General features: G+C 32.1%; 1 protein-coding gene across 2 annotated transcripts; it reads left to right on the plus strand.

Annotated features, from left to right (window-relative positions):
* Window positions 1–216: 216 nt before the first annotated feature.
* On the plus strand, window positions 217–7,727 carry LOC108343822 (glutaminyl-peptide cyclotransferase). 2 transcript variants are annotated; one of them, XM_017582216.2, is made up of 11 exons: window positions 217–617; window positions 1,618–1,674; window positions 2,629–2,664; window positions 3,460–3,524; window positions 4,397–4,460; window positions 4,988–5,105; window positions 5,255–5,352; window positions 5,443–5,513; window positions 5,814–5,841; window positions 6,048–6,102; window positions 7,181–7,727. In XM_017582216.2, the coding sequence occupies exons 1-11, from the start codon at window positions 366–368 to the stop codon at window positions 7,294–7,296; spliced, it is 960 nt and encodes a 319-aa protein (XP_017437705.1). In that variant the 5' UTR covers window positions 217–365; the 3' UTR covers window positions 7,297–7,727. The 2 variants fall into 2 exon arrangements, with proteins under 2 accessions (XP_017437705.1, XP_052722718.1); XM_052866758.1 differs by lacking the exon at window positions 6,048–6,102 and having other exon boundaries at window positions 7,181–7,316.
* Window positions 7,728–15,201: the final 7,474 nt, after the last annotated feature.

A 15,201-nucleotide genomic window follows, 5' to 3' on the forward strand; every position in this document is an offset into this window, starting at 1 on the left:
TATAATGTAATTAAATTAAAAAAATGTATTTATTTATTTTTAGAATTTAAAGATCAAAATCTATGTTGAAAAAAAACAAATTTTAATTTCGAATCAAATTGGAGACTAAAAAATACTTATTCTTCATTTTTAACAGAAAAATAAAATAAAATAATAATATAATAATATATAAAATTATAAACAATTAAATAAGGTCAATATGCGACAGATCTGATTTACGTTAACCCTGTCACTGTCCTTTGATCTTACAACCCCAACACAGACAGAGAAACCACTGGCGCATGTTAGAAACATCGCTGACCTGCCACGACCACCCCTGTTATCGTGCGCTGTCTCTCTCTCTTACATGAGGAGCCATTGCCTCCATGGGAACCAAATTACTGAAGCGGAGACTCCGTGAGTCGCAGAACCCTCCCATGGCCGCCGCGGTTCCTCCGCGGCGCAAGCCTCGGTCCTACGTCACGCTCTCCATGCTTCTCTCCGCTGTCCTCGTTGTTTCCGTCATCGCTCTCTTGGTCCTTTCATCGAACAATTGGCGCGCGTTCCAAAGCAGGCCTTCCTATGGAACGGTCACTGTCGTCAATGTGTTTCCTCATGATCCAGAGGCCTTCACTCAGGTCAACCTTTTTCTTTCGTTGTTTGAGTTAGTTTACAACTTCATGACTTGTGTGTTTATCTATACAAATTAGCCCTTTGAGAGATGAACTTGATACTCTAATCTGATGACTTCGATTTTGGTGCATTTTCTGTGTCAAAATTGTTGTAGTGTTTGATCAATCAGAACTTACGATCAAGGTTTTTGAAAACAGTCCGCTACTGCTAGGATTGAATTGCAAGCTATAGGACTGGAGTTCCACATTGGAAATTTAAGATTGTAGTGTGGGGTTTATTAGGCCTTCGGTTCTCCGACTACAACAACTAGTTGTACCGTACTTGAATGCATTTGTCTGTAATATTTGGTAATATCAAGAAATGTGGCTAAACCTTGCTTTATATATATAACTTTCGCTACACAGGTACATAAGTCAACAATTTTATCATGGATGGTAATCTATGATTGGATGACTGTGTAAAGATCATACTGTGTTTTCTTCGGTAGTTTTATTTTCAAGTAGTTATTTCTCAGGCAACTAGCTCATTTGGAGAGTGAATGCAATGAGAAATCTAGGTATTTTAGTTGGGAAAAGTAAGAGATTTGTTGGAAAGAATTAGCCCTTGGTTAAATATCTTATTATTAAAACCATGTATTTATTCTGTGAAGAATGTTTACATAAAAGAAGCTGTCACAAGGACTCTTGAAGGAATATTTTAACATAAGTTCCTTAAAGGGATACTTTTAAGTATAGTGGATTTCAGTTAATTTCGAAGAAACTGTTGGCTTCTGCACAAAACGAAGATAAGAAATGATATAAAAGAAAAACTGAATTCAGTGTTGGATGCAAGAACATATGGAGCACATTGTCTTCCTGGTAAAAATGAATGTTGAGCTTTATGCTGAGGAGACATTTTGTGAAATTATTAGTTGAAGTGCACACTGCTTTGTTAATGAAATGCATGTTGATTTGAGTATTATTTGTTTTGTTACTCAAAAATGGCTGTCTCATGTTTTGATTTCAGGGCCTTGTATACGATAGAAATGGCACCTTATTTGAGTCAACTGGTCTTTATGGGAGGGTAATAGTACTCATCTTTCCCTACATTTCCTTTTTCTTTCTCCCTGCTTTCTTTATGACCTTTTCTAATTAGATTTTTGCCTCACTCTTTTCCTTTTTAAATTTGCAGTGGGATAAGAAATTATGTATTTTTTTATTGTAAATCTCTCACCATCCATCTTTACCTCAATTTGCTCAAAAAATGGTTATATAATTTATTTGGGGGTTAATCTTGGGCACTGCTCTAGGTTGCTACCTTGTGACCTGGTGGTGGTCATGGGTTTCCACAAAATAAACTACTTGGTGCTGGGTGACTTTGCACATCCGGTCCTCCCCATACCCAACAATGATAGGAGACTTGTGCACTGGGACACCCCTTAATGATCATAAGATTTGGTTTGGAATGGATAATATTAATGTAAAATTGAGCGTTTGACCTTTCTGTGTATATTAGGTTAGTGAACTAGAGTAGCGTCTCTGTTGCCTTTTTTAATTTGCTCATCTGTCTTGAGATACTGATAAAATAATAAGGACTCTTTACTCTGGATATTTGCTCTTGCAAGTCTTATTTTTGGCTACTCATTCTCCTGGTAGAGTGTAAACACATATTTGATATTTCTCATTTATAAACCATCTGGAAATTCATATCTCCCCTGGGCTCAAATGACTCAAATCCTTTGTTTGGACCCTTACTCTTAACACGATTAACACTAATGATAATGACTCTTTACTGAAGCACAGACCTCTCAGTGGTTGTTGGTGGTCCCAGCATTAGAACTCCAGATAATAGTAATACAGTACAATTGCCATCTATTGGATAAGACCAACATTTTCTCAAGTTCTATTTATCCTAAAATTTATCACGATTAGGTTTATTTTCTAATTACATTCTAATCTTTGTTTTATATGCCTACAACTAATATTTCTTATTCTGTGAAATCTTGTATTTTAACATTTTAATTATTTCTTGTTTCAGTCCTCTGTCCGCAAAGTTTCCCTTCACACCGGGAAGGTACAAATTGATCCATTTCTTGAACTCTGATGTACCTTTTCCAATGCCTAGGTTATTTGGTTTTCTAATTACTCTACAATTGTATGAATAAAAATTGGTGGAAAACAAGCTATGCAGTTTGTGCAGTATGAGACAAGTTCTTATGTGTGTCTACTTGTATTTTGGGACGAGAGACAGTTTCTCCGACAAGAAATATTGCACTTGTTATATCATATGAAAAGAAGGATAAACATGTACTCTGTTAACTTACCTGTTGGTTTGGATGTACATGTTATGTGGATAAGGTACATTTGTAGAGGTCAGAGGGATTAACCACACTAATACAAATATATGCATGAGTTGGCTTCAAAGTAGATGACTATAATTGTGCATCAAGGATTTATAAACTATAGTGTGCTTGTGACATAAAACACAAATTATGGTGATAATTGATACGTGCCTTTCTGATGAAAAAAGGATATTTGACTTATTAATCATGGTAAAATATATGTTATTGGTATCAATGTAGCATGCTCATTATTAACTAAACTAATACAAATATATGCATGAGTTGGCTTCAGAGTAGATGACTATAATTGTGCATCAAGGATTTAGAAACTATAGTGTGCTTGTGACACAAAACACAAAAATCATGGTGATAATTGATACTCACCTTTCTGATGAAAAAAAGGATATTTGACTTATTAATCATGGTAAAATATGTTATTGATATCAATGTACCATGCTCATTATGTTTTATAAGTGTTGGAAACTATTGAGATTATTCTAAATTTTGTAGACTCATTATTTTTGCAGGTTGAGGACATACAGAAGATGGATAGTTCTATATTTGGTGAAGGTTTAACTCTCCTCAATAATAGGTGTGAAAGGCAAATTTTGTTGCATTTTACTTTGTTTTTTAGTTGTGCTGATAGATTAGCTAACTTTGGAGTTGATACTAGGCAGGATTTTGTCTAGTGGGACATGACACTGAGTATTATTGGTACTGATGTTTTTAGGAATCAAATTTGGGTTTCCTTTTCTCAGATTCTCCTAGTGGAGAATTCCATGAGTTTTGGTTGATGTCCTCTCATGATTTGTTTGTATGTATCTTTTCTTTTCTTTTTTATTTCAGGGCTAGCTGTATTATTATTGGACTTTGGTATTTCCACTTTTGTTGAGATGCCATTGTTCATGTCATATATTCCAGTCATATATGATTCTATATGTGTGTGTGTGTGTATATATATATATATATTTATGTATGTATATATATATATATATATATGTATGTATGTATGTATATATATATGTGTGTGTGTATGTATGTATATATGTATGTATTTATATACACACTTTCTTTTTATGTAGTCTACTAAGCTTATAGTGATTCTGTTGCCAATGAGTTTTAGGAGGTGGAAAAGAAAGAGCGGGAAAATGTCCGCATATCTTATGAAGTGTTTCTTGAATATAATAGTCTCAGCTGTTTCCTTTCAAAGGATAGGACTTTGTTATGCATCTTAAGCGCCAGTATTTTTGTGATAGACATGAAAACTACATAGTGACTGCCAAGTTTTCTCTTTTCTGCTATGTTGCAATTATTCTCATTGCTTCTAGATGTCGTAGAGGATGTTTACTTCAATTATATCTTAACAATTTTTTTTTGGGTGTGATTAAGACATTAAGTTATTCTCACCCTGATATTTGATGTTTGGATTGGTTCCAGTATATTTATTTGTTGCACTTTTTGTAGGCTGTTCCAAGTAACTTGGTTGCAGAAAGCTGGTTTCATTTACGACCCAAAAAATTTAAGCCAAGTTTGTTGCTTCACCTTCCGTCTCTTCTAATCCTTTCTGAATCATTCTCTATTTTGATTCTACTAGATTCTGGAGGAAAATGACTGCACTATCAAACTATAGGAGATTTGAAAGCATTTTTTTAATTCTGCATTATTCTATAAATATTTCGCCTAAAAGTTTTATACTGTATAACCTCACATACCATTTCCATTTTAAATTTATTACAATCTTAAACTGATTTTCTTCTTGGCAGCTACAACGTGAAATTTTATTAACATTTATGCTAGAAGTAATATAAGTGATTGCATGGTTATATAAGTGATTTTAGCTTAATATATGTACAAGCTGGTTGGGTTTAATCTGAACAGTATAATGCTGAGTTGGTCCCCATGGTGTTGTTTACATGAAATTTGTGAATATCAATCTTGTATTTGTTGTTTCAAAATTTTTCCTGAGATGCTATCATCAGCTATAGACGAATGCCCCAAATTGCCTGTTATCATAGCTAGCCAGATTCAAATAGTATATTTTTACAATTTCTGTAGACAGGGACATTTAATCATGATATGAAAGATGGTTGGGGTCTGGCAACTGATGGAAAAGTCTTGTTTGGAAGTGATGGCAGTTCAACATTGTATCAAATTGATCCTCAAACGTTTAAAGGTTTGTCCGTTCAATAAAGTTATATTCCTTTCCTTTCACCAATTAAGTGCATAACCCCTTTCTCAAACTGTTTTATGTTCATCTTTCAAACTTGACAGTACTTTTTTGTTTGCTTTGCATTTTCATGGAACTTACCCTCCTTGTTGTAGCTTTATCAAAACAAGTTGTCCACTATAAGAGTCATGAAGTATACAATCTCAATGAATTGGAATACATTAATGGTGAAATTTGGGCAAATGTTTTTATGGTATATCTTTGTCTAATCAATCATGATGTCTATGGCCCAAGATTCTATGTTTGGCCTAATGGTTTGAAGTTGACCCTTCTTTTTGTGTAGACTGACTGCATTGCGAGAATCTCTCCCAATGATGGCAGTGTTCTTGGATGGGTTCTTCTCCAAAATTTAAGGTGCCTTTTTCTTTCTCAGTTGAAAAATAATTTCTTACTGCTATTGTGTATGTTGATAATATAATTTGTGAATTAAATCCCAAGGTAGTTAAAGATTAGTTGACGTCAAATTGGACCTCAATGATTATTCATTTCATGACATCAAATTGGTGCTACTAAATGGTTAACTTTTGCATTATTTTGATGCCAAAGTTATTATCCGAGGGTCATTGATTAATAATCCTTTTGAGAAGCAAACTGATACTGTCTAGTATTTTTGTCCACTTACATGAAGTTACATTTAGTCTATATCATGTGCAGGAAAGGACTTATGGAAGCTGGAAATAATGTAAGGAGTCTGTACCTTTTGATATCAGGAGATAAGATTTTTGTCCTGTTATTCAGTGCAAATATTACATTTTTATGCCTCAGCTATGATTTAAGAACAGCAAAAAATAAAAACCCTCTTTAAACTGCTAATCTTCCTTAGTTTCTCTTTTGGGATTATAGCCATTAGAAGTAGCTGTTGCACTAATGTTATCTTTTATATTTTAGAATATTGATGTTTTGAATGGGATAGCATGGGATGATGAACAAAAACGTATTTTTGGTAAGTTCTTGTCTTATTAATTAAATTCTCAATTTGTCATTCCTGCATATTATTTCCATTTCAACCCATCTGAGACTTTTTCCTTTTTAAATATTAGTACTATCAGGCATGGCATATGCTGAAAAAGAAATGATTTTATCGTAAAATCCACCTGTTAGTCGTGTGTTAGGATTTCAACTAGAAAAGGTTCAAACCATGGTTTTGTAGTTATCTTTTATCAACTCAAAGAGATGCTAACTACACGTTTTTAAATTCACATTTTGTTATTAGCTGAAAGTGCATAATATATTTTTTGTTCCTCTATCTAAAATATCTAAAGTTCAGTTTTAATCCCTCTAATTTCTTCTCTGTTTTCACACAGATTTTTTTTTTTGTGATTAGTTGAATGGGTATAATATATTTTTTGTTTCTCTACAATATTTAAAGTTCAGTTTTAATCCCTCTAAATTCTCGTCTCTTTATTCCTTCTTATTTTGAAATGCACCACTTTTAGTTTTCCAAAATTTATCTAAATAATTTTTTTCTCCTATATGAAGTGTAATATAAACTACTTAAAGGACTAAAAATGATATTTCAAAATTAGAGAACTAAGAACGAACAAAATTTTTAGAAGAACTAAAACTGAACTTAACTATTTCTTGTCTATCCTAGTTTAAAGTGATATATTCTGTAAAGTGTTATCTAAACCACTTAGAAGATGACAAGTTTTTATGCTAAAATTAATATAAAATACTCATTCCAATGTGATCAGAATATCGATTTTCGTATTGGGATATAATTCTCAACACTCTTATGTTTTTATCTTAGCATTTTATATCTATTTATAGATAAATTATTTGTTCATTACATGGTGTATTTTTTTCCTTTAGATTTTTTAATGACAATATCTTCTCCATTAAATTTAAATAATAATTTACCATTTTATATTTGTGCTAATTTTAATAGGTCAAATGCCATGTTCTTTTTCCATGTAAGAGTTGTCTAGTATGCATCAATGAATGAACGTTGATGTTTTTGCCTCTTCCCTTTTTTCCATTTACAACTCAAATAAGATCATGTAACATGTCTTTGCTTGCAGTGACTGGGAAACTATGGCCAAAGCTGTATGAAATAAAGGTCTCTCCTGTAAAGAAACCAATTGAAGATGGGATCATTGAGCAGCTTTGCTTGCGTAGGCCTTTCAAATATCCATGATTGGTTTTAGCTATTTCTGCTCTGCTTTCTGCAATATACTTGGGAGAATGCAGCAGCTGAACTTAGTTTTGGAATGGTATATATTATGACACTATCATTTTCAATTCAGTTGGTAGAATGCTGCCTCCTTCATTACCTTTTATATTATCATTCTTCTATAGCAGGTAAAGAATTTTAGTTTAGTAGTTCACTAAGAGAGAGGTCAATCAATCTGTGTATGATACGGTTGGTTTTGTAAGTAGCTGGAAAGTGCTATAGAAAAGGAAATTTGAGATGTTATTTTGTATTGCAAAAGGATAGAATGAAACAATCAAAACAAAAGAATGAATGATGTCTTCAGAGGTTGAGGTGTCCTCATTCAAAGACTATTGGTTCAAGTAAAGATTGAGTTTTAGCATATTGATAAAAGTTTTTCTCTTGATTGTGTTTTACCTTATTTTGGCTGTTCTAATATACATAGAATTCAAATATTTTTCCCCACTTGACATCTGTTTCATGCTTAAAGGTTTTACTGTCATTCAAAGTCCGGTTTATTGTTAGATATATCTATCTTAACTTATTTTAAATATTTTCATTTTGATAATTTTTCAAAAATTTACTCCAAAAAGGAAACAAAAAATTCCCACTTTTGTTTATGCTTGTGAGAAGGATTTTGACATCAAATGACGGAGTTTGAAAGTAACTAATTTATTTTAAATAACTTATTCGTGTTAATTTGCTTTTTTTTTTGTAGGTTATATTTTAGGAGTTTTGAGATGTTTGATTTGTGTATTATTTCTCACATTATAATTTATTTATTTAGTTAATGAACTATTAAAATTATTTAAAACAAATAAAAATTGAGCGTCAAAGTCAACTAAATTCAATGCATTCATGTGAGTATTTTATTTGGACATTTATTCCACTTATAAAAATGTTAAACTATTTAACAAAAATAAACACTGAACAAAAGTAAAGATTAAATTGACTTTTTTTGCCTTTATCTTTCACCATAAATCTACAACAGAAATTATTTTCCGTCTTAATATGAAAAATAGTTTCCATAAAGTTTTACAATTTTGAATTCAATTATACAATTTGTATGGACACATATTTTGAATTTGATTATACAATTTAAAACACATTTCAGATTTAAAAATATATCAAAATTTTAAGATTGCATAAGTATCTTAGAATTACAAAATTCAAAAGAAATATGTGAAATTCAAAATTATATTTTTAAATTTAAAAGATATATTTTAAATTGTATGATCTAAAATATATTTTTAAATTATATAATCTAAAATAAATAGATTATACGATATAAAATATTTTAAATCATAATTTACAACAAATTGATAATGTTCATGTTGAGTTTGGAGAATAACCTATAGTTGAAGAAAGGATAAAAAGACAATGGAGAGTTGATTATCCTAAGGTAGACACTCTAGAATGGCAGAAGAAAAATATTTTTTTTTTGAGCTTTCTTATTGGGTAGATAACTTATTGCACCACAATCTAGATGTTATGCACGTTAAAAAAATGTTTGTGACAATATAGTGTTTATATTATTGAATGATAGTACAAATTATTATAAATGCAAAGACAATTTAAAGACAAGAAAGGACTTACAGCTTTTGGGTATTAGACCAGATTTATGGCCTAATGAGAATGGGTAGATATCTTCTTCCTATATATACATTGTCAAATGTAACTAAGAATATGTTTCTCAAAACTTTGAAGAAAATAATTGTACCTAATGGTTACTCAAAAGCCATGACTCACATGTGTTGATTGAGCAACTTCTTCCTTTGGCAATGAGAAAGACACTCCCTAAAGAAGTGTCCTCTATTTTGATTGATCTATGCTATTTTTTAGAAAATTATGTAATAAAGTTTTGAAGATAGATGAACTTGTCTAATTACAAGATAGAGTTGTCCTCACATTGTCTCACAAAGAGATGTTATTCCCTCCTTTTTTCATTGTGATGGTTCATTTGATTGTTCATTTAGTGGAATGGATGTATCCTATTGAAAGGTACTTGGGAAAATTGAAGTCTTATGTGCGTAATAAAGCACAAGTTGAAGGCTCAATAGCTGAAGGGTACATGGCTAAAGAGTGCTTAACCTTTTATTCTAGATACTTAGATGAAACTGAGACTATGTTCAATAGATTGTGTCGTGTTAATGATGATCCAAACATTAGCCCTTCTACTATAAGCACTTTGTTCCCACCGGTCGGAAAAGCAGTTGAAGGTTTCACTTATTTCACTCTATCTGCAAAGGAAAAGTTACAAACACATCGTCATATCCTAATGAACAATGCCATAGTTGAGCATTTCTTTAGTAAGTATGATCACTTTATATGTTAATTAGTCTTTTTTGGAAAGTAACTATGTATACTTTCGACACATCTTAGAGACATTGTACAGAGACAATTGAGAAATTGGACACGATCCTCATCTTTGATAAACAAGAGAGTTCATAAGGAATTTGCATATTGGTTTTCATGTCATGTAGGTATATTTATACCATTGAACATTGATTTCTTTCTATGTTATAATTGATAATTGACATGAACATTTTTTTTTTCCTTTTAGATAAGGAATGACTCAACTAGCCTCAAATCAACTAATTTAAAATTCTTAGCCATGAGTCCGATTGATTGTGCAAAGCGATATAATGCTTACAATGTTAACATATTCAAGTTTAGGATATTGGAACGTGACTTATGGCTTAAAACAAAAAAATAGTGGAGTGTTTGGTACATTTAGGACAAGGAGTTATACAAGTAGTAGTGATAATCAAATGCAATTTGAACATAACATTGAAATAATTGAAATAAACTATCATGGTCGTCTCACAGTTATCTTGTTCAAATGTATGTAGGCTAATACAACTACTTCTAGAGGGATTGTGATTGATGAGTTGGGATTTACAAATGTATGTTTTGGACGCTTGATTCATACCTGTGATAATGATGATAAACCATACATTCAGACATTAGAAGCACAAACGGTATACTACGTAAAAGATGAGTTTGATAAAAATTGGTGCATCCCTATAATAAAGCCTAGAATTGTACAACATAGGTGAAGATAATGTTGACAATTTTTTTTGAATGCGAACCATTTCAACAACAAAACTTAGAAATAATATTTGCAGATGAAAGAAATATACCATTAACAAGGTTTTAATTTTAAAAAACAAGGTTTTAATTTTAATTGTTAGTTATTATATATTTTCTTATTATATTTATTTACTTATTCATTACGTTATATAGGTGGTTTATGTTTTGTTTATGTAATTGTTTGTAGAGCACCGAAAGATGGAGAGAATGACAATTAACAACAAGGACACACAACTGAATACATTCCAAAGTGTCTCTTGTACATGGGTCATGTAGTTAATCATCTACCACCACCTTAAAGTGAAGTTTTTCAAGTCCAATCCTCTTCCTCTCTGTCTGTCTCTCAGAGAAGTAAGTTTCCTTTATTGCATGTTTGATTATAGTTTTTTCATGTTGTTGTAATTTTATGTCATTAATTTATTTGTAGGAACATTGAAACTCAAGCTACCTTCGACGAGCCAAACCCTATCCACTCTTGCATTTCTCCAGCTCCCAAATCCAACTGCAAATGATTGGTTTCTTCAGCCCCCAAATGAAGCTGTCGTTCATTCACCTGTTCAAGTTGGAGTAAGTGTTATGTTTCTCTGTATAGTACAGATTGAAAGAGAACTTTGAGTTGGAAGTTTTTGTGGTGGATGTAACATTGTTTAAGATACAAGTAAGAAATATAAGATTAGTCATTAAAATTTAAACACAAGTACAGAGCCATGAATGCAAAATTTCCATGTATTTCTCCAAGTTCTATACTACATTATAAGCAGCACCAAAATTCTAGCCATTAAAGAAAGACAACACAGCTAAGAAGAAGCTAAAAAATAATCTCCAAGAAACTATATATATGCACAGATGAAGCAATGAAGCATATGAACTTGCAAGGTAGCTCTGATGTTGTACTGAAAATGGTTTACATGATTAAACATGCATTGGGTTTGTCATCACTGAAGAAAGAGGTGAGTTTGTCATCATTTGGGTTGGGGAGTGCTTGTTCAATGTTTTTCACATACCCAGATGGTGCCTTCTTGTCATCTGCTTGTGCCATGTTGGGATATGCCACCAAGTTGTACTAAATATAAGGCCAAAACTAAGCTCTTTTTATGACTGTTACGACCTAAGGTAGGGGTAATAATAAGGGTTAGAAAGTATATGAGCAGAGAGAATATTTAGTATAAGTTAATTAGAGTAAATAAATATAATATAAGTTAATTAGAGTAAATAAATATAGTATAAGTTAATTAGAGTAAATAAATATATATTTAGGGAAATATTCAATATAAGATATTTATAATTAAGGATATATGCTAAGATAATATACGGAGAGATATTTATATTAAATATAGAGATATTTATATTAAATATAGAGATATTTATATAAATTATTGAATATTAAATATAGGGGATATTTATATCAAATGCAGATATATTCTAGAGGAATATTTAATAAGAGATGGGCGGGAAATAATTAATATAAATAAGGTTAGAGTCCAGGGTTAAAAAGAGGCTTTTGATTATTGAGTTTTGTGACAGACATTATTGTCTTGTGAGGGAGGTTATGCTCTCAAAGTAATTGAAGGAGGTTATGCTCCCAATTATTGTTTATCCTTGTTTATTCAGATATTACCATCAATAAAAGAGATTCATTCATCCAATATTATTCGTTTATTGTTCTATTCCGTGTGAGAGAGAGTGAAAGGTTGTATTTGGCTAGTTTACGTACTCAGGTACGTAACAATTGGTCCGACCTGCCGGATCGTCGAGGGAGGAAACTGCCGGATCGTCGAGGGAGGAAACTGCCGGATCCTAATAGAGACGAGTGAAAGACATCATGGAGGGAAGAATAAATGCAGTTGAAGGGAAACTGGAGAGCATGGAGCAGAGACTAAAGAACATGGAGTTCTCCCTAAGGAGGTTGAAGGCAGAGTTGAGTGGAATACGCCATGAAGTCCAAGCTCCAAATGGGAAGGGACTGCTGGAACCGAACGATAGTGGACTAACGGATCCGAACGTGAGCGAACGGCCAGAACCGAACGATAGCAGACTGCTGGATCCGAACGTGAAAGAACGGACGGAACCTATAGAGAGAGGACTTACCGAGCCGAACAGGAGGAGACGGCCAGAACCGAGCGTGAGAAAACTACCTGAACCAAACGGTCTAGTATTGGAAGGAAGGATGAAGGCTTTGGAAGGAAGGGCAAATGGAAGAATCAATACCCTGGAGAGAACAATGGAGTCTGTGAAGAGATGGGCCGATAAAAAAAACAGGGGGCTTGCAGTGTTTGGTACACTGGCAGAAGGAAGAGCGCGACGTGAAGTACTGAAAGACATTGAAAGCCATTCCCTCAAGGCTTATGATTTAGGAGAAGTGGTAACCAGAATGCTGGATGAAGAATGGAAGACATTAGAGAAGGTTTTACCACCACCCGAACCTCCAGACATGAATTGATGAGGAGCCATGAGATCCAGCTCCCTGTTTCCAACCTTGAGGACAAGGTTGTTTTGCAGCGGGGTGTAATGTTACGACCTAAGGTAGGGGTAATAATAAGGGTTAGAAAGTATATGAGCAGAGAGAATATTTAGTATAAGTTAATTAGAGTAAATAAATATAATATAAGTTAATTAGAGTAAATAAATATAGTATAAGTTAATTAGAGTAAATAAATATATATTTAGGGAAATATTCAATATAAGATATTTATAATTAAGGATATATGCTAAGATAATATACGGAGAGATATTTATATTAAATATAGAGATATTTATATTAAATATAGAGATATTTATATAAATTATTGAATATTAAATATAGGGGATATTTATATCAAATGCAGATATATTCTAGAGGAATATTTAATAAGAGATGGGCGGGAAATAATTAATATAAATAAGGTTAGAGTCCAGGGTTAAAAAGAGGCTTTTGATTATTGAGTTTTGTGACAGACATTATTGTCTTGTGAGGGAGGTTATGCTCTCAAAGTAATTGAAGGAGGTTATGCTCCCAATTATTGTTTATCCTTGTTTATTCAGATATTACCATCAATAAAAGAGATTCATTCATCCAATATTATTCGTTTATTGTTCTATTTCGTGTGAGAGAGAGTGAAATGTTGTATTTGGCTAGTTTACGTACTCAGGTACGTAACAATGACACAAGACAAAATTTAGATATGTAGTACTGTAATAAACTTAAAAAAGTAAATATTAGTATTGTTTATTCAGATAAAACTGTAATAAACTTAAAAAAGTACTTATGATATAGTGTATATGCTGATTTACCACGATAAAAGGTCTAAATAGTAAGAACAGTAAGGTATATTTTTCATAATTCCTTGAAAAATTTGAAACCGAGAGTGATTATAAAGAAGAAAGATATACACATACGATTTAGGAGCTCATGAAAATCTGTTTTGGTTTGCATTTCTTTTTTTGGGTGGAAACTGAGAACTAGTCAGAAAGGAAATAGAGAGCACCCATTTTGTTGGTTATTTTTTAGCACAAAAAATGAATGAAGAACTAAAACAGAAGTTTGAACAAGGCATTTGTCTCTAATTATGTTGTCTTCATAAATATGTGACTTGATTTGACTTCAGGCTGCATGACTCCCCTGAAAGTTCATTTAAATCTCCTTTCTTTGAGCTACTGATTCACACAAATATTACTAAAACCATTTCCTGTGGAGTGGTTCTTTGTTGTTGTATTGTTCTTCCCTTGTCCCCTAACAAACCAAAATTTAGATGGTGATCAATCACAAGGGTGACCTCTAATTCCCTATTGAAGTCAATCTCTGTTTGTTCATTGATGTGTTGGCTACTGCTATGAATTTGTTGGGTTTGGGCTTGTATTTCTTTTTCTCTATTTACGGGTATTAATTGGATTACTCTCTCGTTTCCTAACTTCATTCAATGGCCTGTACCTGCACCAGAACATCTCAAACCGTTGTTCCTTTTATTTTTCTCCACTCATTAACATTTGTTCTTCTAATACAAAAAGAAAGTGTTTATCTTGAGTGTAGAGAGATATGATATCAGAATATTTGAATATAAAAGTACAAGCATTTCAAGTTTTGACAATAATGACAGATTTGATTAGGAAGTTGAAGCATGGTGGAATATTCTTGAGATTGAAATGGAACAGTGTGAATAATGTGTTACTTAAAATTCAGTGATTATTACTAGTAAATTTGAATTTGATTTGAGTATAATGTGATGGTTAAAAGGATATAGATTTGGTAATGGAGATATAGAGAAAAGAAAAGATGTATGTAAGAATGTGTTAAAGAGATTTTAGCAAGTGTCTGCATTAGTTGGAGGTAGAAATCTGTGTGCTATCATGGTCTAGGCTTCCATAAAAGCCAGTTTAATTTAATTCCTTTTTTATTTTTTTTTGTTCAGAAGAATTGCCCTGAGTTTGGGGATCATCATTTCAAATATGGAAAATGAGGTGTCTGCTTGTAATATTACTTTTATTGTTTTATATAGAAAATGTACCGATGTCACTTTCTATCACTGCTTTAAATGAGAGGTGTTATGGAACCTGTAATTCAATGTTATGGAATTATTCATCTGGCATTTATAAGCATCATTCACAATATCACAAGTATGTACTAATTATACGTGTAAAATAAACATAAAAATAATGCTTGCTTTCAAGGCTCTCTAGATGCATTGCAAACTCAGACTTGTCTAAATTGTAAATGCATCTTCCATTAGAAACTCTATATAATATTTTGTTGATATTTGTTTAATATTCTTTTAACTTTCCATACATATACACAAATACCAAATGAAGCTATTCTTCATTTAC

The sequence above is a fragment of the Vigna angularis genome, chromosome 8 (genome assembly GCF_016808095.1).
Source record: "Vigna angularis cultivar LongXiaoDou No.4 chromosome 8, ASM1680809v1, whole genome shotgun sequence".
NCBI classification, from domain to species: Eukaryota; Viridiplantae; Streptophyta; class Magnoliopsida; order Fabales; family Fabaceae; genus Vigna; species Vigna angularis.

Bases quoted from the DNA above. Each gene is read 5' to 3' on its own strand.
- LOC108343822 (XM_017582216.2), top strand. From the start codon at position 366: ATGGGAACCAAATTACTGAAGCGGAGACTCCGTGAGTCGCAGAACCCT. The intron at 1,675-2,628 runs GTAATAGTACTC...TTCTTGTTTCAG, and splicing joins CAACTGGTCTTTATGGGAGG to TCCTCTGTCCGCAAAGTTTC. The intron at 5,353-5,442 runs GTATATCTTTGT...CTTTTTGTGTAG, and splicing joins TTTGGGCAAATGTTTTTATG to ACTGACTGCATTGCGAGAAT.